At 31.0% G+C, this 24,702-nt stretch overlaps 1 protein-coding gene across 1 annotated transcript in view; it reads left to right on the top strand.

Annotated features, from left to right (window-relative positions):
- Positions 1–24,702, top strand: part of LOC106877301 (uncharacterized) — a 449,889-nt gene that overhangs the window by 244,521 nt on the left and 180,666 nt on the right. The window contains exons 94-117 of the mRNA XM_089338059.1: positions 1–2,895; positions 6,929–7,071; positions 8,102–8,274; positions 8,452–8,504; positions 8,629–8,705; positions 9,665–10,790; positions 10,917–10,993; positions 11,879–12,045; positions 12,417–12,454; positions 12,560–12,636; positions 13,680–13,846; positions 14,590–14,627; positions 14,861–14,937; positions 16,249–16,415; positions 16,796–16,833; positions 17,078–17,154; positions 18,140–18,306; positions 19,122–19,159; positions 19,560–19,636; positions 19,950–20,770; positions 22,130–22,209; positions 23,652–23,728; positions 24,067–24,233; positions 24,395–24,694. The exon at positions 1–2,895 is cut by the window's left edge and continues 1,458 nt beyond it. Of these exons, the coding sequence (XP_089194185.1) occupies positions 1–2,895; positions 6,929–7,071; positions 8,102–8,274; positions 8,452–8,504; positions 8,629–8,705; positions 9,665–10,790; positions 10,917–10,993; positions 11,879–12,045; positions 12,417–12,454; positions 12,560–12,636; positions 13,680–13,846; positions 14,590–14,627; positions 14,861–14,937; positions 16,249–16,415; positions 16,796–16,833; positions 17,078–17,154; positions 18,140–18,306; positions 19,122–19,159; positions 19,560–19,636; positions 19,950–20,770; positions 22,130–22,209; positions 23,652–23,728; positions 24,067–24,233; positions 24,395–24,694 (7,117 nt within the window). The remainder of the gene's footprint in view (positions 2,896–6,928; positions 7,072–8,101; positions 8,275–8,451; positions 8,505–8,628; positions 8,706–9,664; positions 10,791–10,916; positions 10,994–11,878; positions 12,046–12,416; positions 12,455–12,559; positions 12,637–13,679; positions 13,847–14,589; positions 14,628–14,860; positions 14,938–16,248; positions 16,416–16,795; positions 16,834–17,077; positions 17,155–18,139; positions 18,307–19,121; positions 19,160–19,559; positions 19,637–19,949; positions 20,771–22,129; positions 22,210–23,651; positions 23,729–24,066; positions 24,234–24,394; positions 24,695–24,702) is intronic.

Below are 24,702 nucleotides of genomic sequence, written 5' to 3'. Positions count from 1 at the left end.
GATTCAGAGAAGAAACCTGAGAAAAGTGAAGCAACCTTTACTGATATCCCTAAATCTATGGTTGGTGTTGTACTGGAGCATTTGACAGAAAATGGACTTTCAGATATTTCTGATGTAAGTGTTGACAAAGTAAGCATTGTTGACTCTGAAAAGAAACCTGAGAAAAGTGAAGCCACCTTTACTGATATTCCTAAATCAATGGTTGGAGTAGCTCAAGAGCATATCACTGAAAATATCGTATCTGATATCAAGGATGTCAGTGTAGAAGAAATAAGTGTTGTTGATTCTGAGAAGAAACCAGAGAAGAGTGAAGCCACTCTTACTGATATCCCCAAATCTATGGTTGGAGTTGCCCAAGAGCATATCACTGAAAATATCGTATCTGATATCAAGGATGTTAGTGTAGAAGAAATAAGTGTTGTTGATTCTGAGAAGAAACCAGAGAAAAGTGAAGCCACCTTTACTGATATCCCCAAATCTATGGTTGGAGTTGCCCAAGAGCATATCACTGAAAATATCGTATCTGATATCAAGGATGTCAGTGTAGAAGAAATAAGTGTTGTTGATTCTGAGAAGAAACCAGAGAAAAGTGAAGCCACTCTTACTGATATTCCCAAATCTATGGTTGGAGTGGCCCAAGAGCACATCACTGAAAATATCGTATCTGATATCAAAGATGTCAGTGTAGAAGAAATAAGTGTTGTTGATTCTGAGAAGAAACCTGAAAAGAGTGAAGCCACTCTTACTGATATCCCTAAATCTATGGTTGGTGTTGTGCTGGAGCATTTGACAGAAAATGGACTTTCAGATATTTCTGATGTAAGTGTTGACAAAGTAAGCATTGTTGACTCTGAAAAGAGACCTGAGAAAAGTGAAGCCACCTTTACTGATATTCCTAAATCTATGGTTGGAGTGGCTCAAGAGCATATCACTGAAAATATTGTATCTGATATCAAGGATGTTAGTGTAGAAGAAATAAGTGTTGTTGATTCTGAAAAGAAACCAGAGAAGAGTGAAGCCACTCTTACTGATATCCCCAAATCTATGGTTGGAGTTGCCCAAGAGCATATCACTGAAAATATCGTATCTGATATCAAGGATGTTAGTGTAGAAGAAATAAGTGTTGTTGATTCTGAGAAGAAACCAGAGAAGAGTGAAGCCACTCTTACTGATATCCCCAAATCTATGGTTGGAGTAGCTCAAGAACACGTCACTGAAAATATTGTATCTGATATCAAAGATGTCAGTGTAGAAGAAATAAGTGTTGTTGATTCTGAGAAGAAACCAGAGAAAAGTGAAGCCACTCTTACTGATATCCCCAAATCTATGGTTGGAATTGTGCAAGAACATTTGACAGAAAATGGTCTTGCTGATATTACTGATGTCAGTGTTGAAAAAGTCAGTGTTGTTGATTCTGAAAAGAAACCAGAGAAAAGTAAAGCAACTTTGACTGATATCCCCAAATCTATGGTAGGCTTTGTACAAGAACAGGTATCAGAAAATGGTTTATCTGACATTTCTGATATTCCTTTTGAAAAAGTAACTCTTATGGATGATAAACAAAAACTACCTCTTAATATTTCACAATCTGATATAACTGTTATACAAACTGGTACTTTGTCTGGCACAGATACCCAAGACATGGTTTCAGAAATCAGTAAGAGCCAAAAGGATACAGTGACTGCTTCTGAATCAATTACTGATAAACACAAAACTCAGGTTGCAGAAATGAGTACAGTAGAAATATTGGAAGACAAAACAGATATAACTGAAAAACAACCTACTGAAGATGTTGAAGCTGAATTTAGCCTTACAGAAGAGGAAACCTTTGTTGATGCAAGCTTCAAGCTGGAGGAGGAAAAAGAAACCCCTACAGTTCAAACAGCTGAAGATGCTGAGTTTAGTTTAATGCTTGATAGTACTGAAAAGAAACCACTCGATACTGAAGCAGTTTTCAAGTTGGAAGAAGAGAAACCAGTTGATACTGAAGTTGCTTTCCAGATTGAAGAAGAGAAACCGGTTGATACTGAAGTCGCTTTCCAGATTGAAGAAGAGAAACCAGTTGATACTGAAGTCGCTTTCCAGATTGAAAAAGAGAAACCAGTTGATACTGAAGTAGCTTTTCAGATTGAAGAAGAGAAACCAGTTGATACTGAAGTCGCTTTCCAGATTGAAGAAGAGAAACCAGTTGATACTGAAGTCGCTTTCCAGATTGAAGAAGAGAAACCAGTTGATACTGAAGTCGCTTTCCAGGTTGAAGAAGAGAAACCAGTTGATACTGAAGTCGCTTTCCAGATTGAAGAAGAGAAACCAGTTGATACTGAAGTCGCTTTCCAGATTGAAGAAGAGAAACCAGTTGATACTGAAGTCGCTTTCCAGATTGAAGAAGAGAAACCAGTTGATACTGAAGTCGCTTTCCAGATTGAAGAAGAGAAACCAGTTGATACTGAAGTCGCTTTCCAGATTGAAGAAGAGAAACCAGTTGATACTGAAGTCGCTTTCCAGATTGAAGAAGAGAAACCAGTTGATACTGAAGTCGCTTTCCAGATTGAAGAAGAGAAACCAGTTGATACTGAAGTCGCTTTCCAGATTGAAGAAGAGAAACCACGTGACACAGTTGATACTGCTGAAACCTTCAAATTAGAAATACAAGATAAAGAAGTTGAAGACATTTCAGCTGACTTCGTCTTTGAGGAGAAACCAAAGAAAATGGCAGTTGAGGATGTGGAAACAGACTTTATATTTCAACAACCAACAGCAGAAGATGTTAGTACAGATATGTCTTTCACTCTCCCAGCTGAAGACAAATCTAAGGAAGATGTAGAATTATCTGCATCATTTGGTATTGATACCTCTGAAGATGTGACTGTTGAAGACACTTTCATTTTACAAGAGGTAAATCTGTTATTATCTACATTAATGGTAATAATATTTGTTCTTATAACTGTGATAACATGATTAATATTTGTTTCCTTTTAGTATATTTTATATATGATATATGGCTAAATAATCAGTATTTTTAATTATTCAGTGAGAACATAAATATATGTACCAAGAATAACACTCATGGACACATCTATTATTTTTTAGGTTGTTCAGGTGGTTGTCAAGTGAAAGAAAATGTAAAAGATTGTTACTCTCTTACTTCAACTTAAACACTCCACTAAAATCTTAAATATATTGCAGATATTTATTCTGATTTAAGCTCTCCATTTGTAAATTATCCTCTCTTTTTCCTATAGTAATGAATTAATTGATTTATAATATGTATAAGAAAAACTTATCAGGATTAAACTTCAGCAGTTCACAAATCATCATCGTCATCGTTTAACGTCCGCTTTCCATGCCAGCATGGGTTGGACGATTTGACTGAGGACTGGAAAACTAGATGCCAGGAACGTGACGCTGCGGCACAAGTGCCAGGAAGTGCTGGTAACGATCACGCTCGGACAGTGGTGCCATCATGATTTCACTTTCGCGATAGTTTGTTTATCTTCTATTTTCCTGACTATATTATCACAGGTGAAGGAAAGTGCTTTGGTGGTTAGGGAATTAGCCTCACATTCATTAAATCATGAGTTTTATTCCCAAACCAGTGGACATGTATCATTGAGCAAGGCACTTCATTTTCTGTTGCTCTACTAGGGCAGATACTAGGGATTAACCCGCAAATGAACTGGAAACTCATTCAAAGGAAGGTAGTCTTGTACTCTCAGACAACTAAACACTTCAGAAACCCATGTAATCTCTGGGATAATGAGATCATAAGCTCAAGATAGAGAAAGAGAGAGAGCGGGAGGAATATTATGATTTAGTTTTTATTACAAATGGACAGCTTTCTATAAATGATTATATTTTTCTTTTTTTAATATTGGTTCTAATAATTTCAAACAAATTTTGCTAAATATTTGATTAAATTACTAAATTTCTAAGATTAATAGTTAATATAATTATTATTTTTTAGACTATTAACCACATCTTTAGAGATTAAATATGATTTTCAGTAATATTTGCATTCTCATTGCTGTGATTGGTTTGGTCTCTGCCATCAGGTATCATATCTCTAATTGTGTACATCATCTTCGACTGGATTCTAAAAAGCAGCTGTTATTTCTAAATTAATTATAAAAAGATTCAAATTGAATCTTGGAGTGCACATTATGGTGATGATCAGAGATGAAACTGATGTAAATATTGTAAAATACTATTTTCATCTTTAAAATAAGTGGTTAATAATCTGAAAAATGATAATCTCTTTAACAAAGCTTTTTTATATTTTTTTAGGAGAGGACTTGATCCACTTCAAACTTAAAAATCAAACTGAACTCATCTATTTATTGAACAAGATATTTTCTTATGCAATCATGAATATCTTGATTGTATCTTTTGCAGTTCATCAGTTTTTTTCTGCAACTCTTCAAAGAAAAACAGTTGCTGTATGCTGTCCCCCCACTCTTCCTCCTCCTCCTCCTCCTCATCATCATTGTTGATATTGTCTTCATCATGGTTGTCATTGTTGCCATCATCATTATCATTGTTCACCGTAACTCTCCTCCTCCTTCTTCTCTCCAGTCTTCTCCTTCTTCTCTCCAGTCTTCTCCTTCTTCTCTCCAGTCTTCTCCTTCTTCTCTCCAGTCTTCTCCTTCTTCTCTCCAGTCTTCTCCTTCTTCTCTCCAGTCTTCTCCTTTGTCCTCTCTACTCCCTCTTTCTCTTCCTCTTTCACTGTCTCTTTTGGAATACTGGAAAAAAATACTTTGTGGTATTTGTTCCAGCTCTTTATATTCTGAGTTCAAATATCTTTAAGGTCAATTTTGCCTTTCATCCTTCTGGGGTTAATAAACAAAATAAAATATCAGTCAAGTACTATGGTTGATGGTATCAACTACCTCAAAATTGCTGGTCTTCTGCCTAAATCAGAAGCAAGTATCATCATCATCATCATCATGAGGCAGAGGTTAACAGAATCAAAATGGACAAAAGGCCTTGCCATATTTGCTTCTTGTCCTTTATCCTGTGAGTTCAAACCACAGTAGGGTTGATTTTTTTCCCTTTCATCCATTTAAAATTGATAAAATAAGTGTCAGTCAAATATTGGGATGTATTTAATCAACTATCCCTTACTCGCAAATAAGAAGCCTTGTACTTATGTGAAAAATCATATTAATATTATTCTGTCTTTTTATTTAGTCATTTTACTTTTAATTTAAAAAAAAATATTTTGCCATAATTTTTAAAATTCATATTTCATTATCTCATTCTTCTTCTTCTTCTTCTTCTTCTTTTTCTTCTTCTTCTTCTTCTTCTTCTGCTTCATCCTCCTCATCATCATCATCGTCATCTGTTGCCTATCTATACCTCAGATTTTTCTTCTGTCCTCATTTTCTTTCTGTCAACATGAAGTTCACACTGTTATATTTGACACTTGTTTCACTCAGTTGCTTTGACAATGCTTGAGCTCAATATCTAACATTTTCATTATCCCTATGCATCTTCTATATGAAGTTCATAGCATATTCTGCAATTGATATTCAACTGTTTTTGCATTACAGACTCCAAGAAAGAAATAAACAATACATCTATAATTCTACTAAAATCCTTTTTCTTTTTTAAGCATTAGGTCTGTTTAGTACCCAGTGATATTTAACAGAAACTCTACTCGTAATTTAGCCAGTTTCATAAAAATTTAAAATAAAATAAAATGAATAAAAAGAGATAACTTAAGTGGGCTAATGACATGAATTTAGTTAAAAAAGTTAAGGTGTGGTGTACTGAATGATATATGCAAAATATATCATTAAAAACATTAAAAACACATTTCTTTATACAGAAACTTCTATCAACTGATCAAAGTATGCTTGTGTAGACTATATAAACAAAAACATGTCTGCAATTGTCCACTTGCCTGCAAACAAAGAGCAAACTTAATTTATTACAATTTTCTTCCTGTTTAGAATAACTAACCATAACTGCTAGACTTTTGCTTTCCTTCTACAACTAAGAGGTAAATTTCAGTTATTTGAGAATTTATTTATGAGAATCATTCAGTGCTTCAAATTTTAACTTATTCAGGTTGTTATAAATTGTCAGTATTATAACAACTTTTTCATTTGGTATGGTTTAGGTTGTTTCTAGAATAAGTATTAATTACTGAATTATTTAAAATTAATCCCCTTTACATTTACTTTATTTCAGTGATATATAGTATCATATTTTGCTGTTGGGATTTCATTATACTGTCAGTCAAGGAATCCTTAATGTAATTGCCACAAACTAGAAAATGATAATGGCTCTTTACCTCTAACGTTTAACTAATTAATATTTGTAAATATAGCTTGCAACGATTCTATCAAATTAATCTTACTGGCCTCTTTGGGCCTCAGAGTACCCAAAGGGGTTATGAGCACAACCCTGTTCTCTAGCCAACCCAGTAAAAAAAAGGCAAAAAACAATGCTATTTAAGTCATCTTCAATACATCAGTCAACTGAGTTTTCAAAATTCATGCATTTATTTTTCATAGTAATTAGTAAAATACATGCATGAAGTTAAGTATGACACCCAAAATTGTTGGACAGTTTTATTGAATTTCATGGTTTCATGTTTAGGTCTTCTTAAGGATGTTACAAATTCACCCTTTATTGAAATTCTTTAGACCCAGGTCACTCTTGATTAGTTAAACCTATACTCAAAGGTTTTTCATCTCTTCATCTCAGACTACATTATAATTCATAATACAAATCTATATAATGATTTCTTTACTGAATTCAAGTGAAATTGTAATAACGTTTCATTTTATCTTTAGATTTACAATTATATTTTACCATATCTTATTTCTTGAACAGCAAAATAATTTGGTTCACATTTGATGATTTTAATTTTCATACTTCCTTTTATGCAATTTAAACAACTATAATTAAATATTTTGTATAGGAACAAGATCTACAAGATGTTACTGCTGAATTTACAATTGCTCCTTCATTCACCAAAAAATTGGATGATAAACAACCAGATGAAGGAACTGATGTTCAGTTTACTGTCATGACTGAAGGAGCTCCAAGTCCTGAAATAACATGGTAAGTTGTTTTCCTTATAAGCTTAGAATAAAATCATGTTAGTATATATAGTATCAAGTTATCAGTCTTTTTAATATGATTATTTATTCTGTATTCTTGTATATACTTCTGTAATCAGTTTTACAATACTATTGGTAATCAGTTTATATACCATCAATTGATGTCTGTAGAAAAAATATGGACAGGGAGGGAGATTCAAACAAATGCAATTCCTGAAGATTAGATATTATATCTAATGTAGGGCAGTAAGTCAGAGGGAATGGGAATAGGTATGTGCACTATTTTTCTACAGTTTGTTGTTTCAGAAGAAGGGAGACCATTATAGTTACTGTAGAAGGTACATAAGGAGATGACACAAAACATCAGTGAGGTAGTAACTATGTAAAATTGTTGAACTGAAAACTTTCCCACCTGTTTCATCTCAAATAGTTCTGTCACAGCTGTTGTGTCTAAGACATGATGGCATTGTTCAATGTGGGGTTCATTTTTACTTTGTAGTGAATCAGCAATTGCTCAGAGGGAAAGTTGTTTCTGGACCAAAATATAATGCCTAATTTTTGGGATCTTGTTTACTATATTATACAAGCATTTACCCCATGAAAGTTAATCAGAATTTGATGGTTATTTAGCTGTATATTGTTAGATACTATTGTAAGTGAAATACTGTGTGTTTCTTTTGTATGTATAGTGGCTATATTTTGATATTGGATGATAATAAGCTGGAGGAAGTTTTCAAGGTCTATGTTGCTATAAATAATATTTTTTAGTTAGCTTTGTCTAAGTTTCTTGTCTATATTGTAAATAGTTGGCTCTGGGAAAAACTTATAGGTTTACTTCTTAAACCAACCAATATTATCTTAATTGTTATGTTGGTGATTTTGTATAAAGCATTTCAAATTGTAAAATAAATGTGAAATATTTTCTTGTTTTCATTTTTATTCTTTAATCATTCATGTTAATAATATTTTTAGTAATGTGGATACTCATAACCCCGTACAAAAATTAACTGTTTAAACATCTTTCTTTCTAGGTACAAAAATGGTGTTCAAATTAAACCATCTGAACATTTCACAATTGAAAGTTCTGAAACCACTCATACAATGACCATCCATAAAGTTACAAAACAAGACACTGCTGAATATACATGTAAAGCAACTAACAATGTTGGTTCGTCTTCAACTTCATGTAAAGTCAAAGTCACAGGTATGTTTCATCTATTTCCAAACAAGTATGAATGCTTTTGTTTGACTCTGAATTGGGAAGCAGCAAAAACTTCCATTATTATAAATTTTCTGTATTTTATGATGAACAATTTGATGTTAATTTCTTTCATAGCTTTGCAATTGCTTTCTCACACTTATACACTTTGTAAATTTACAGAGAAAAAGGACCTAAAGAAGAAACCAGTCCTTGAAGAGGTATTTAACTCAGCCGTAAGTAACATTATAAACATTTTAAAACTTCTTCACAATTTAATAATTTCTTTATTGATTATATTTATTGTATTATCATTATGTTATATTTGTATTTATATATTATGTCTATTTTTTTTTTTAGTCTTTCAAAGTTAGTGACAGTATGGAATTGAAGTGCAAATTCAGTGGTGAACCAAAGCCAACTGTCAAGTGGTTTAAGTGAGTATCATCTTATTAATGTAGCTTTTTACAAGAATTTAAATTAAAGTTTCAATCTCAATTCTGACTTGAAAGAATAGAAATATTAAGATATAAAGAATAAACACAACCAACACTTATTTAAAGAGAATTATGATAATGAATGAAATAGGAAGGTTTTTTCTTCAAATATAATCAACTTATAATTTATTTTCATGGTTAGTGTCTGTTGTCATTCATGTTTTTTCTTAAAATGTATTTTCATTCCGACCCTATGAATACATTTGGTTATAAAAGTCTTCTGTTTGTAATCTAGTCCAGTTTCATCATTCAAAGTTTCATAAAACCTGATAATTGTTTTAAGGCTATAACTTCTCTCAGCATACATACTTGAAACAGTATTAAATTAAAATAACTATATGTATAACAAAATGTGCATAGAAAAAGAGAATGGCACTAGCTATCTTAGAGAGACTCCTTATCAGCAAATCATCAGATGCCAGTTCCAATATAGAAATCAGAAACAAAACAGTTATTGATTTGTGCTGAAGCTGGACAAGTTTAAATTAAATATACACACTTGAAACAGCATTAGATTAAAATAATGGTGTGTGTGACAGTTACTGTGTTTATACAAGTATAGAACAGTTCTAGCTGTAATATTTTGTTTCAGAGAAACTTCTCTTAAGGGAATTTGAGTCTTAAAAATGACATCAGGGGATCATCAGACATTGGTGTTTTGGCCTGATTTAGCCTCCTCAGTGATGAATAGCCCTGAGAAAATGACTAATAATTATATTAGAATTGACATATATTCTCTTAAAAATTTAATAATGGGAAAACAAAACTCATTTGCTTACCATTTGAAATAAATTAATATTTATTATAGATATATAGTCTTTATATTCCTATATCTTATGTAGTTATGTAAGAAAATTATAGTTTATGTAGTTATACAAGAAAATTATATATTTTTTTAGGAATGGAAAAGAAATCAGGCCAACCACACTTACCAAAATTATTCAAGATGGTGAAGTGTGTACTTTAAAAACCAATAAATTCACAAAGAATGATGTTGGTGTTTACAAGTGTGTTGTCACAAACACTGCTGGTTCTGTTGAATGCGAAGCTACTATTACACTTGATGAAGAAAAGCCTAAGGAACGCAAACCTGAATTTGAAGAAATCTTTACATCAGCCAATATCAAATTGAACGAACCATTGGAACTGAAATGTAAGGTAACAGGTGAACCAAAGCCTACCATTAAGTGGTTTAAAGACAACAAGGAAATCAAACAAACCTCTCTCACCAAAATTATTCAAGATGGCTCAGTATACACTCTGAAAACTAACAAATTCACTAAGAATGATGTGGGTGTTTACAAGTGTATTGCTACAAACTCCACTGGTTCTGTTGAATGTGAAGCAACAATAACACTTGATGAAGAAAAGCCTAAGGAACGCAAACCTGAATTTGAAGAAATCTTCACATCAGCCAATATCAAATTGAATGAACCATTGGAACTGAAATGTAAGGTAACAGGCGAACCAAAGCCTACCATTAAGTGGTTTAAAGACAACAAAGAAATTAAGCCAACATCACTTACCAAGATTGCTCAAGATGGCACTATATGTACTCTAAAAACCAGTAAATTCACTAAGAATGATGTGGGTGTTTACAAGTGTATTGCTACAAATTCCACTGGTTCAGTTGAATGCGAAGCTACTATTACACTTGAGGAAGAAAAGCCTAAGACACGCAAACCTGAATTTGAAGAAATCTTCACATCAGCCACTATCAAATTGAATGAACCATTGGAACTGAAATGTAAGGTAACAGGCGAACCAAAGCCTACCATTAAGTGGTTTAAAGACAACAAAGAAATTAAGCCAACAACACTTACCAAAATCACTCAAGATGGTACTATATGTGTATTAAAAACAACTAAATTCACTAAGAATGATGTCGGTGTTTATAAGTGTGTTGCTACAAATTCCACTGGTTCAGTTGAATGCGAAGCTACTATCACACTTGGGGAAGACAAACCAAAGGAAGCCAAACCAGAACAGAAGAAACCTGAATTTGTAGAAGTTCTTCAACCAACTGTAAGTATTTCATTCCGAATCATGAATTTTTTTTTCCTTTTATTATTTTTTTTACATGTTGGTAAAATCTGAGTTTTGCTTTTTATAGTTAGACGCTTATTCATTGATTTTTAATTTTCATTTCAGAGCATCAAAAATGAAGAAAGTTTGAATTTGGTGTGCAAAGTTACTGGTGAACCCAAACCGACCATCAAATGGTTCAAGTAAGTTTTTTGTTTCTTAAAATATTTATGTGCATAATGGTAATTATTAGGATATATTTATTTAAAATTCCATTACATTAAGATATTTAAAAAAAGTTTAATGCTAGAAACACTTTACTATTATCTCTATTGAGAAATTGATTGCAAATAATATACAACATTTAAAAAAATTCTGGTTAATATCTATGGTGCACATATCTTATATTTAACTTTTTAAGGAATGTTGATATTGAATAGCTCAGTCAGCTATTTAAAACAAATCTCTGCCATGAAAGTGGCCAGTCAAATGCAAGGAACAAGCTATTGTTCCAGCACCCTTATATAGTTTCAGGACAATATTTGTGATATGTTGGTTTGGTTAAGCATCATGATTTGATCCCAATGAAGATGACCATCCAATTTAAGTTAGGACATTACTCCTTGGATAGGATGCTAACCTATCACTGATAGCATTTCCAGATGAACTGAATAAATTGCTCTGCTCAGAAACACAACAAAAGCAATTCTGTTCAGTTATGTAATCTGCTTATATTTTTCAGTTAGTAATAATCTTCTTACTTTCTTTAAATTTGGATCACTTATTAAAAAGAAAGGATTAAATGGATTTTAAGAGGCTGAACTATATATAAAATATTTGTGTTTGCAAGAAAATGATTTTGCAATACATGACAATATTAGAACATAATAGAGGAAAATTGTGATTTTTGTGCTTTTGTTATTTTAGATTCTTTAAATTTTATCTTATGTTGAAGTAAAATGTCTACTTGTATTCTCAGAAAACTGGATGAAATTTAATTTCATATTTTGTAATTTTTTTTGCATTTAGAGCTCACCATAAGATTGAGATAAATATTAAAAGAAATATCTCTTTATATTTCATTACAGAGACAATGTTGAAATTAAGCCAACTATTAAATATAAGATGTCACAAGAGGGAGATGTATGCACTTTGAAAATGGCTAAATTTACTAAAGCAGAAGCAGGCCTTTATAAATGTGTTGCAACTAATCCTGCAGGAACAACAAGTTGTGAAGCTTCAGTTACCTTATTTGGTATGTAAAATCTTGGGTCTTTTTTTTCGGTAAAAAAGTGGGTTTTTAAAAAAAAGTCTAATGGTTAATTCTATTTTCTAAAATAGAAACAAAACATGTTCATTTTAAAAATTGCATTTTGAATTACGACTATCTTGTATACATTTTTGCTTTGGCATAATTGCTCTATACATGACAGTAAAGTGTATTATAAGTATATTCATAAGTGTATCATTCATATTAATGATATTCAGGTAAAATAATATTCCAGTCAAGAAAGTAATATTCTAAAAAATTACATAAAATTCATATTTATTTATAAAGTTTAATTCAGATTGATGCATATGTATATTTAAAAACCTAATATGATACTCTTTTAATTGAATTCTTAGAACAAGCTCCAGAATTTGTTAAAGTCCTTGAACCAGCTGTAAGTAGAATATTTTGTCTATATTTATTCAAATTATTCTTAATATGATAAAATTTATTATTTATTTGAATTATATTTAAATTGTCTTAATATTTTACATTTTAGACTGTGAAGACAAATGAAGTTGTAGAACTGACATGTGAAGTCACTGGTGAACCTAAACCAACAATTAAATGGTTTAAGTAAGTCAGACATTCTTATCTAGATTGAAATCCCTGAACATGTTTTTCTTTCAGTAGGTGCAGGCATGGCTGTGTGGTAAGAAGCTTTCTTCCAGCCACGTAGTTCTAGGTTCAATCTCACTGCATGGCAACTTGGGCAAGTGTCTTCTGCTATAGTCTTGGGCCAACCAAAGCCTTGTGAGTCAATTTAGTAGATGGAAACTTAAAGAAGCCCACTGTGTATATGTGTGTGTGTATCTTTGTGTCTGTGTTTGTCCCTGCACCACATAACAGCTGATGCTGGTGTGTTTATGTCACCATAACTTAGCAGTTTAGCAAAAGGAGACTAATAAAATAAGTACCACACTCAGAAAATAAAAATAAGTACTGGGTTTCATATCTTTGACTAAACATTCTTCAGGGCAGTGCTCCAGCATGGCTGCAGTCTAATGACTGAAACAAGCTAAAGATGAAAGATAAAGAAAGTTAACCATATCAATCTCACCAGTTTCATAGGGCCTGCAAATGCCATTACACTGTTCCTTCTTAAAAGAAATTGTACTGTTATATAAACCATACAGTGATTACAACATCTGATATTTCCTTTGTTACAAACTTAAGGCTTTTCTGCTTGATTTATTACCTTTTTATATAAATAGAACTAGTAGAATTGAACAGTTCTCCCTATATGTTCTTGAAATTATATCTGTTTCAGTCAGTCGAATATCAAATAGCATAAAAAAAAACAGAAAGAAGAACCAAGTTTGCTAGTATACTATGGGCTGCATAGCTAAAGTTTTACCATAATAGTTAATAACTACTCTTTACCAGTAACAACTGGAGTTAACATTGTCAAAAGAATATTTCTCATATATAAGCTAAAATTCATTACCATGTAATAATGTAAATTTAAATAAATATCAATAATGCATTGGTATTCCAGATGTAAAGATTCTTTAAATGTGAGCAAGATAAATGAATGTGGGGTTTCATATAATTAATTTTGTAAAATTTTATTTATTTCATTTTAATATATCTTGTGATTTTTTTTTCTTATATTACAGAAATGATAAGGAGATTAAAAACACTTCCAAATCTCCAATTACTCGCCAAGAAAATGTTTGCACCTTGAAAATACCTACATTTACAAAACCAGAAGCTGGTATATACAAATGTGTTGCTACTAATTCAGCTGGCTCAGCAGAATGTGAAGCTACAATCAATCTATTTGGTTAGTATATATTGTAAACAAAGATGTTTTCTTGAATTACAATGTTCTTTTTAAATGGTAAGATTAAAGAATTATTAGCCTCAGGGCTGAGAAAACATAAAATAAAGGAAAAACACCAAAAGAATTTCTATATGTCTTGCTAAATTCTTTTACATGAGTCTTTTAGATGGATGGACCTTTGAAAACACTTGAGAAGTTTGTCTCCAAAAATTAAAATTTCGAAAATCCATCTATCCACTCTATTATTAAGATATATATGTCATACAATTTTTTAAAAAGTGGAAAGAATTTTATATATATAACATGTAAAATATAGATCTCCTCTTACCATATGAACATATGTAAGATATATGATTCTTCCTCTTAAAAAAAAAAAAGGTTGGGGGAGGAATGTTTCTGTATAAAAATATAGTTAGATATCTTTAGGGAAATTTTGAAATTTACATAATGTTTTAGCAGTTAATTCACATGGGCATGTGTGTATATGTGATTTATGTAATAGTTACATTAAAATAAATCTTTATGGTTTTTTTAGGTATATGTTTTTTCTGATATCTCTTGAAATTTTGCCATGTATATAATGGGGAGATATTTGTTAGTAATGTAAAAGGATAACAGAACTACAGAATACAGTGTTTCTAAGTTTTAGATTATTCTGGATTGAATATTATCCTGTGGATTTAAAGCATGCCAGATTATGTAAATGTGTGTAATTAATGTATTTAATTTTTTAATTTTTCTAGAGCAAAAGCCAGAATTTGAAGAAATTCTTCAACCTGTGGTAGGTTACAGATTTTTTTCTGTCAGTTTAATATCTTGTTACTATTACACTTTGGGTACATATTAATAAATGATTTGTAACTGATAGTAAGAATAATAAGAGACCATTTCTACCTTGGTGCAAATAATTTTGTTCACACAGAACTTTATTAAAAGGGCACCATTCTTTGTCAATGTTAACCTATTTAAATATGTGTAAATATAAAGTAATACATTCATATCTAAATTTTTCAGACTCTGAAGGCTGATGAACCATTGGAGCTTAAGTGCACAGTAATTGGTGAACCCAAACCAACTGTTAAATGGTTTAAGTAAGTATATACACTTTTTATCAATATATGTATGAACGTATGTATAAATGATAGATATGTATGCATTTATTTTTTTGAATTATTATTTAGTTGGTCTATGCAGCATTTAGATTCATAACATTCCAAGGTGTAATAGTAAATAAGACACATGTGTATAAAGCACAATGTGATTCAGAGTATCTGAAACATAAATAATTTAGATAATTCTATAGTTATTTATTTGAAAGCCTTAACTGGGGATTGAAGTTATGTGCAAACATTCCATTGTTCTCTAAAGTAACAAAAATATAATTGTAATGAGACATAGGATATATTTAGGAACAGATGGGAAAATTCTTTGAGTGAGGACTTGTGTGAATGTGCTACATCTTGAAACATTATAGGAGCAGAAATTTTTGTAGCAGCAGTAAAAGCCTAGATAAAAGAAGCAGCATGTAGGTGAGTAAGTCATTGCAGCATCAGCCCAGCAATGTTGTCTTTTTAAATGATGTTAGTGCAAGAGTAATAGAAAAATTAGCTACAATTTCTAGCAGACAGAGTGGGCATGTAGATGCTCTCTCATGGGTCAGCTGAACATTTGTTTAGCTGTGTAGTATTTACGTACAAGGAGAGTGTTCTGCATGTTTCTTTCCTTCATACATGTAGTATTTATGCTTACTTGCTGTTGATACAGACTGTCATCATATTTCCATTGCAAGTTGATTTCAAAGTTGCTGCTTATGAATGAAGTGGCAGTTTAATGTAAGGTTCTAGGGTTGATGTTGATAGTACCAATGTACTAAAGCTTAAGGAAGAGTGAGGGGCTCAGTACCATCTTGTATGTAAATGTGTGTATGTTTCTACACGTAGCAGGGAATTGTTTATTAATGTATAAAAAGAAGAGATTTGAAGACATAACAGAGTCTTGAAGTATACCATAATTATAGAGTTGACTGCTGTAATGGAGTCTAACAGAAAACATTTGATTCAAGAGATGATAGTTTGATGGAGCATGTAGGCTAGTAACTTGACTTGGAGATTTTCATGGAAGATATAGTAAAATGTCTTACTAATGTCAAGGTAAAGCACATTGTTTTCACCAAAGTTCTCAAAAATAAGACAACACTCAATCGAGACATAGGAGAACAAGTATTCAGGAAATTTATTCAAGAGTTTAGTTGTATGTGTGCAGAGTAAATCTGCAAGCAAGATTAGGAGCAAATGCAGTTGCTTTATTTACAGGAATGCTTCTTACAAGTAAGAAATATATATTTCGATTATTCAATAAAAATTAATAATTACTAACTTCTAATTTTTAATAATTTTTTCCAGAGATAACAAAGAAATTAAGAATACTTCCAAGAATAAAATTACCATGGATGATAAAGTATGCCACATGAAAGTACCTAAGTTTACCAAAGCAGAGGCTGGAATATACAAATGTGTTGCTACAAACTCAGCTGGCACTGCTGAGTGTGAGGCATCTGTTGTTCTCTATGGTTAGTTCATTTTATAATTAATATATTTGTTAATATTTGATTAATTTTATAATGAATTTTGTAATTAATATATTTGTTGATATTTAATTAAATATATGGCCTTGTACCAAAATTTAAAACCCAAATTTAAAACCAATTAAACATAATTTTATTTGAAGAAATTTTAAAGATTATTATTACTTAGATTAATTGCATGGCAATTAAACATGAGCCCACTTTGAAATCTTATATGCCTCAATTTCAAAGCTATTGATTGGTAGGTAGTATAGATGCATTTTCAGAGCATATATGGTGATGAAATATTGAGATACTAATCTTAAAGAAGTGTTTCAGCAATGACAATCCATTCAATCTATTTATTTAAATAATATTATTTGCAGAACGCAAGCCAGAATTTGAAGAAGTATTGCAGCCAGTGGTAAGTGAAATTCCTTTGATAATTATCATTAATGACATATATTTATATATTTAGTGCATGCTAAAAATGATTTATATCACCATTAAAAACTTAACAAGAGTTTCACTGAAATAATTCTTATTTGCATTTATATTTAAATTTCTTTAAGGAATACATTATTTCAGTAATTTTTTTAACATTTGTTGTATTCTACTAATATTATGAATTTTATAATACATGGAATTTATATTTGCTTGAAATTTAGACAAAGAAAGCTGATGAAGAGGTAGAAATGAGATGTAAAGTAACTGGTGAACCCAAACCTACAGTGAAATGGTTCAAGTAAGTCAACAACGTTTATAGTTTTTACATGCTTTAATAAGTACAAAAACAGGAGTAAGATAATTCAATATAAGAGTCCCAAATGTATAAGGGCTATAGAAAGGTGTAACTATATTCATCTCTGTCATGCATAACAGGAAACAAGTTTATTTTTCACTCTTATTAATTATGAACAATCTTTTACAAAATTTACAAAGTTGTTTCAAGTGCTAAGCTTCACAGTCCCTGATCATCATTCATAGTAAACCCACATATAAGCTTTGCCAGAATTGTGTCATAAAGAATCAGTTTCTTTTTTAGGGTCAGAAAATGTTTCAGCCCTGATTAATCACTCATACTCTTCAAGGCTCAACTAAGACCTACAGCAGAGTATTGCTCATATGCATGAGACTGTGAGGCTACTGCACACAAACATCCTATACATTCTTCTAAACAAGCTATCTGCATAGCCTCTCCACCTTCTCATTATTCTTCTTATCAGCCTTAATGTATATCACTTTCTAGGACTTATACAAAACACTTTGTCCTCTGCATCATGCCCAGAATCTCAGCTCTCTAAAATTATTATCCCAGCAATAATTTTACTGAAGAGATAAATCAACCACATAAATGTGACCAGCCATGGAAGGCTTGTAAAAGTCATAGTCGTTAACGTTCTTTCCCTGACTAGTCTATGAAAAAACAAATCTTTAAATCAAAATTGTTAGAAATGGTTATTAGTTTTGAACAACGGTTGTAAAACAAAAGGTACATCATTTATATAAGATATGTATAAAATCACATGTTTATTTATTTAATATACCTTTATCAGTTGTAATGCATGAAACAAAATTTACGAGTATAAGGAAGAATGATAAATTATTTTACCATTGAAGTTTTCAGCTTCCTAGTGATAAAAAATGCAGATTTAATTAATATATGATACAAACATAATCTACAAGAAATATAACATATTTTCATATAATGGCTTTATTTTTATTTATAGGGATGGCAAAGAAATAAAGACTTCTTCCAAATATAAAATCTCAACAGAGGAAGATGTTTGCATTTTGAAAATACTAAAATTTGCAAAACCTGATAGTGGTGTATACAAATGTGTTGCAACTAATTCCGCTGGTTCAGCAGAATGTGAAGCACCTGTTAATATCTATGGTAAGTTACAATATACTGTAATGATTACATCTTGCTGTATTTTATTTGAAGTTTTATTTTCAATTATATACTACAGAATAAGGCTTGAGAGTATATGTGGCCATATTCTAGAAATGCAGGTCTGTAGTATCATATTGGTATTATATTAATATTATTATATTTCACATATTCCATACTATTTATAAAAAATAGTAGTACATTGCAAGCCAATAAGGGAACTTCGTGTGATTGCTCATCTTGCTGGGAATAGCAGCCAAATATCCCTCAATTTAAATCCTACTGTCTTAAAGAAAATTACATTGAATAATGTAGTCTACTGCCTACCCCCAACAAAAAATTTCTTGATGCTGGATTGTCTTTAATCATAGGCCTGATTAATTGGGGCTGACCTGGAGTTAAACAATACAGTAACATGTACTATAATTATATGGTTTTAATTGAATATGTCATATCATGATTTATCTTGCATATTACATAGATTCCATCTTAAATATGTTGCACAAGATAGAAAATTTTTGGCTCAAAGAGAGTAGAATAAATGTTTCAAAAAATTCAAATAAAATTATAATTAAGAACATTATTTGTGTTCTTAGTATCAATTATATATGTACACAAAAATGATGTTTCTTTATTACATTTTACATATCCAGAGTTATAAAGTGTTTCCTGGTTTAAAGAAGGTTTATAAGCTTGAATGTAATCTACTATTTAAATTTTATATGTTAAATTCAATTAGCTTTTAGATTTGCTTAAGTTAAATTATGAAAAAATGGAATAATAATATGTAATTAAACTTCTATTTTCAATCTTAACAGAAGTAAAACCAGAATTCGAAGAAGTCATTCAACCTTCCGTAAGTATCCATTATATTGGCAATTTTAACACTAAGTTAAAATGTTAACATATATTTCAATTAATAGTTTCTGTCAATATATATATCAATTAAAATAATTGTAGTATAATTATGTCTTAAAATATCTGTTGTTATCCACTTTTTTTAGAATATATATCTTCCAACTTGAACCTATTAATTACCTGCTGAAACGTTTCAGTACAAATTATATTAGACATTAGGAGCAGCAACTTAAAGCAGAAAAGAACAACAATTACATCAATGGCACCATTGATCTTTTCTGTCACAAATTAGTGATTATGTCTACTATCAATTAGTCTAGTAGTTAATTAGAAGAAAGCATTCTAACAATTTCTTCAAAATAATTTATAAATATCAATAATTTCTTTTAACGATTCAGGTGCTGAAGGTTAATGAAGAGTTAGTGTTGGAAAGCAAAGTTACTGGTGAACCTAAGCCTACTGTGAAATGGTTCAAGTAAGTATATGTAACCCTTTTAACACCTATTTACTCACCACTGCCACCATCATCATCATCACTTAATGTCTGTTGCTGACATTGGATGGATGGTTTGACAGGATCTGACAGGTTGGAGGACTGCATCATGCTCCAATGTCTGTTTTGGCTTGGTTTCTATGGCTGGATGCGTTTCCTAATGCCAACCACTCAACAGTATACACAGTGCTTTCTTATAGCACTTGCTTGCTGCTTTTTATGAGCTTATTAGTCCTATGATAAGTTTGTACTGATAAATTTTTATTAATCTAATTTTTATTTGTTTCATAATCAGGGATGGCAAAGAAATAAGAAACACATCTAAGAGTGTTATAACTCAAGATGGGCAACAGTGCACTCTGAAAATACCAAAGATTTCAAAGACAGATATTGGTCTTTACAAATGTGTTGCAACAAACCCTGCTGGATCTGCTGAATGTGAAGCTCCTGTTTCACTTGAAGAAGAAAAACCAGCAGAAAAGAAACCAGAGGAAAAGAAACCAGAAGAAAAGAAACCAGAGCAGAAGAAACCTGTATTTGAAGAGATCTTCAGTTCAACAACCATCAAGGTGAACGACATTTTGGAATTGAAATGTAAGGTAACTGGTGAACCGAAACCTACCATCAAGTGGTTTAAAGATAACAAAGAAATTAAGCCAACATCTATTACCAAACTTACTCAAGACGGCCAAGTGTGCATATTAAAAACCAGTAAATGCACAAAGAATGATGTTGGTGTTTACAAATGTGTTGCTACAAACCCTGCTGGATCTGCTGAGTGTGAAGCTACTATAACACTTGAGGAAGAAAAACCAAAAGAAAAGAAGCCAGAGCAAAAGAAACCAGAATTTGAAGAGATCTTCCAATCAGTATCCCTTAAACCTAATGACGTTTTGGAACTGAAATGCAAGGTAACTGGTGAACCAAAACCTACTATTAAGTGGTTTAAAGACAACAAAGAAATTAAACCAACATCACTTACCAAGCTCACACAAGATGGCCCTGTATGTGTACTAAAAACCAGCAAATTCTCCAAGAATGAAGTTGGTGTTTACAAATGTGTTGCCACAAATCCTGCTGGTTCTGCAGAATGTGAAGCCACCGTTTCACTTGAAGGTCAGTAGAAATCCCTCAAATCTTAATCTTGTCAAAATTGTTGTTAATAATGATCTGTTCCCTTTCAGAATCACTTTTTGCATTTTAAATGGTTTAGAAATGTGTTCTATGACGATATTTGAGTAAACAAAGATTCAAAATTACCAATACTATCAAAGTCTAGAACATACTTACATTGCATAATAACTTTAGAGATCTTATGCATAGTACATGTAGTGTAGGATTATTACTAAAGGGATGATGTTATATTATTTCCAAAATTAAAGTTGCGTTTAAAAAACAATAACAACTTTATTGGTATTTTATTCAGTTGTCTATTTAACAAAGACAATAAGCTTTTAGTTTTCAGATTCCTAGAAATTCATATGCCTGAGGAGTTTTGAGCATGAATAGTGTTCTTTAAATAAAAATAAACACCTCAGTCCAAGGAAATTAATGGTTATCTTTTTAGGGGGAAATTCAGATAACTGTCTATATCATAGGGAGATGAGAACAATACCCATGATATACAAATCTATCTTTGACAAAACATTTTTCTTCTCTTCCTATTTATCTAAGTTTTATAGTTATTTACTTCATGATCTAGAGTAGAATTATTGAAATCATAACCATTGTGATTATTAACCTTTCACTCCTCATATTAAAAGTTGATGGAAATGAATGAATAGAAAAAAAACTGCGAAAAAAATGTGCTGAATCATAGCAGTGCATTGAATGTTTTGGTTAGTGAAAGATAACAAATAACAAGTTGAAAGACAGGTATAAAGAATTCTTTGATGTAAATTAGGGATGAATCCAATAATTTCAAAGTTATTGTAGAAACTTGCCTTTAATTGTAAAATAACACTAACCTTCAGTAAAATAAATAAATAAATTAACAAAAGACTGAGATAATAAATTAGTAGTAAGTTGATAAACAGTATTTGGGATATCCTTAGCATACATTTATCATTTTGATTAGTAGAGTAAATAAGAATAATAAAAATTAGTAATATACCAATTATATAAAAGATGGAGAACAAACATTAACTCTCAAAAGTTTATTATTTTTAATTTTTTGCAATGGTTATGACAATGATGACAATTATGTTTCCCCATAACATCTACTAGTTTAATTTCTCTTTTTAAATCCTATAGAATATATTGTTGTTTAATAAGTTATAGATTCATGTGTTGTATGATAAAAGTAAATTCAATTTGGTTTTTCATATTTCAAATGTAAGTGAAAATTTGCTTAAAACTTAATTCTGAGATTTAAAAATATGCATTAGAATTAAAGTGATTCAAACTATGACAAATCGTGAAACTTTATTATCATTTAATAATGATAATAATATCTGTATCATATCATTATTTTAGAAAAACCAAAAGATGAGAAGAAGGAACCAGTTGAAAAAGCTAAAATTCCACCTAAGTTTGAAGATGTCACAGAATCTACTGTAAGATATATTTTTGTTTGTTTTGGAAATCTTTTTCTCTTAATCATCCTATCATATTATATGAAATAACACATCAGAATATAAAGGAAGCATTCAGTTATAGATTAATAAATTTCACTTTAATTTCATTTACTACATGAGCAATGAGAATATCATTGCTATGTAGATTTTGAAAGTAAGTGAAAAAACATCCATTCATTATAATTGCTTCATGAGTATCAATATTTGATATTACATTATTTCTGAAATTTGTATTTTTTATACAAGTGGCAACCGATTTGAATAAATTTAGCTCTGTTCTTTAGTGACAATGAGGAATAGTAAAATTAAAAGGCTTCAAACATTAATACTATGAAAAATCAAGCAACTTTATTATTAGAATGGTTATTAAGCTTTTACATCATCATTATCAGCATCAGCATCATTGTTTAACGTCAATTTTCCATGCTGGCATGGGTTGGATGGTTTGACTGGGGTCTGGAAAGCCAGGAGGCTGCACCAGGCCCCAATCTGATCTGGCAGTGTTTCTACAGCTGGATGCCCTTCCTAATGCCAACCACTCCGAGAGTGTAGTGGGTGCTTTTTATGTGCCACAGACACAGGGGCCAGAGGAACTGGTATTGGCCACGTTTGGATGGTGCTTTTTACATGCCACTGGCACGGGGTTCACAGCTACAATTTCCATTTGATTTCGATATTGAAGCTGATATCATTAAATATTAATAGTAGTAAATGTAGTCTGTGAAAATTGATTAAATCACATACATATTCTTAATTAAATTATAAATAAATACAACTGGAACATATTACATTCTTAGATAATCAAGTTTGTTCAGAAAGTTCAATTGCACAATTGATCTTTGATTTGTTTAGAAAGTTCGATTTCACAATTGATGTCCGATTTGTGAAATAATAAATCAAAGGGGTGTAATTTTGGTGTGGATGAGATTTTGTTGTAGCTAAACCCAAGTTGTAAACAACAGGCTCTGCTGCAATGGTGCACACAAATATAGTATTAAATAGTAGTGAGGTTGCTATTATCCTATGATAGCTGCAGTCCCATCTCATCTTTTCACAATTCAAAGTTCTTTTATTATATAATGAACAAATAAAACAGTATTTCTACATGTATATCACAACAGGCAATAAATATATTCCTAGTATATGAGAATATAGAAATACATAGAATACAATAATATCAAAGTGTACCTGACACAAAAATACCTAAAACTTTGAAATCTATAATTGTAATGTATACCCAAGGAATTATTATATATTTCATTTTTGTACTACATCAGAAGATAAAATGTCATTTACATTAATTGTAAGCCATTTTTCATTTTTTAAACTCCACTGTTATTTATTGCTTTGGGATTTAGATATTCTTTATAATGTTTAAATTTGAAGAGTTTTTACATATATATACTGTCATTTCATTTTAGAAAATTATGGAAGATCAACCTTTTGAAATAAAATGTAAAGTAACTGGTGATCCGAAACCCACAATCAAATGGTTTAAGTAAGTATTTCATAAATAGCTACTATTTTTTTTATTATTTTAAAAATAGGAACTATCTTTTTAAAATACATTATAAAAGTTATATGTATTCACTAGGCCTACTTAATAAGTGAGCCTTCTATCTTTAGAATCTCAATTTGATGGAAAATTTACCATCTTATTAGAAGAAATACTCAAAGAATAGATTTTAGAAGCAACAGATTACAGTGATAGTAATGATATAAGAGAAAGAAACACCAGCCTTTCCATGGACTAGAGTTAAAGAATTTTGATGAGTGTAACTGAACACATAAATGGCTTCATTATAAATACTAACCATATTTAAATTTGTTATTTAGGGATGATAAACCAATTACATCAACTGCTGACATCAAAATATCTCAAGATGGCACTACTTGCATTATAAAACTTCCCAAAACAAAGAAAGATCAAAGTGGAACATATAAATGTGTTGCCACAAATGCTGTTGGAACTGCAGAATGTACATGCACAGTTACTGTTGAAGGTAATTATTTTTTGAGTAATAAGTCAAATTATAAGAAATTTAATCAAAATATTTTACCATAGTATATTATAATGCTTGCAAATCATGTTTGTTTTTGAACTTCATATTTTCATAAGAATTCCTTTAATAATGTTAATTGTTGTCTTTTTTATTTCTTCTAGAAAAAACAGAGGCACCAGTTTTTACAAGGAAACTCACAAAGAAAGACTGCAGGGAAGGGCGGCCATTTTCCGTCGATGTTGGTGTTAAAGGTATACCTTTGCCTGAGGTTACCTGGTATATAAATCAAAAGCTTATTGAATCTAATGAAAGGTTCAAACTTGAAACTAAAAAAGCTTTCTCAGACATTCAGCATACACTAAGGATTGATGCAGTTGAACTTGAAGATGCAGGCATTATTAAAGCTGTTGCCAAAAATATTGCTGGTGAAGCAGAAACTGAAGGAGAATTTATTGTAGAAGGTAACTAA

The sequence above is a fragment of the Octopus bimaculoides genome, chromosome 2 (assembly GCF_046866305.1).
Source record: "Octopus bimaculoides isolate indiv1 chromosome 2, ASM4686630v1, whole genome shotgun sequence".
In the NCBI taxonomy this organism is placed as follows: domain Eukaryota; kingdom Metazoa; phylum Mollusca; class Cephalopoda; order Octopoda; family Octopodidae; genus Octopus; species Octopus bimaculoides.
Note: the sequence above shows the minus strand (reverse complement) of the source record. Positions and strands in the feature narration are given on the sequence as shown.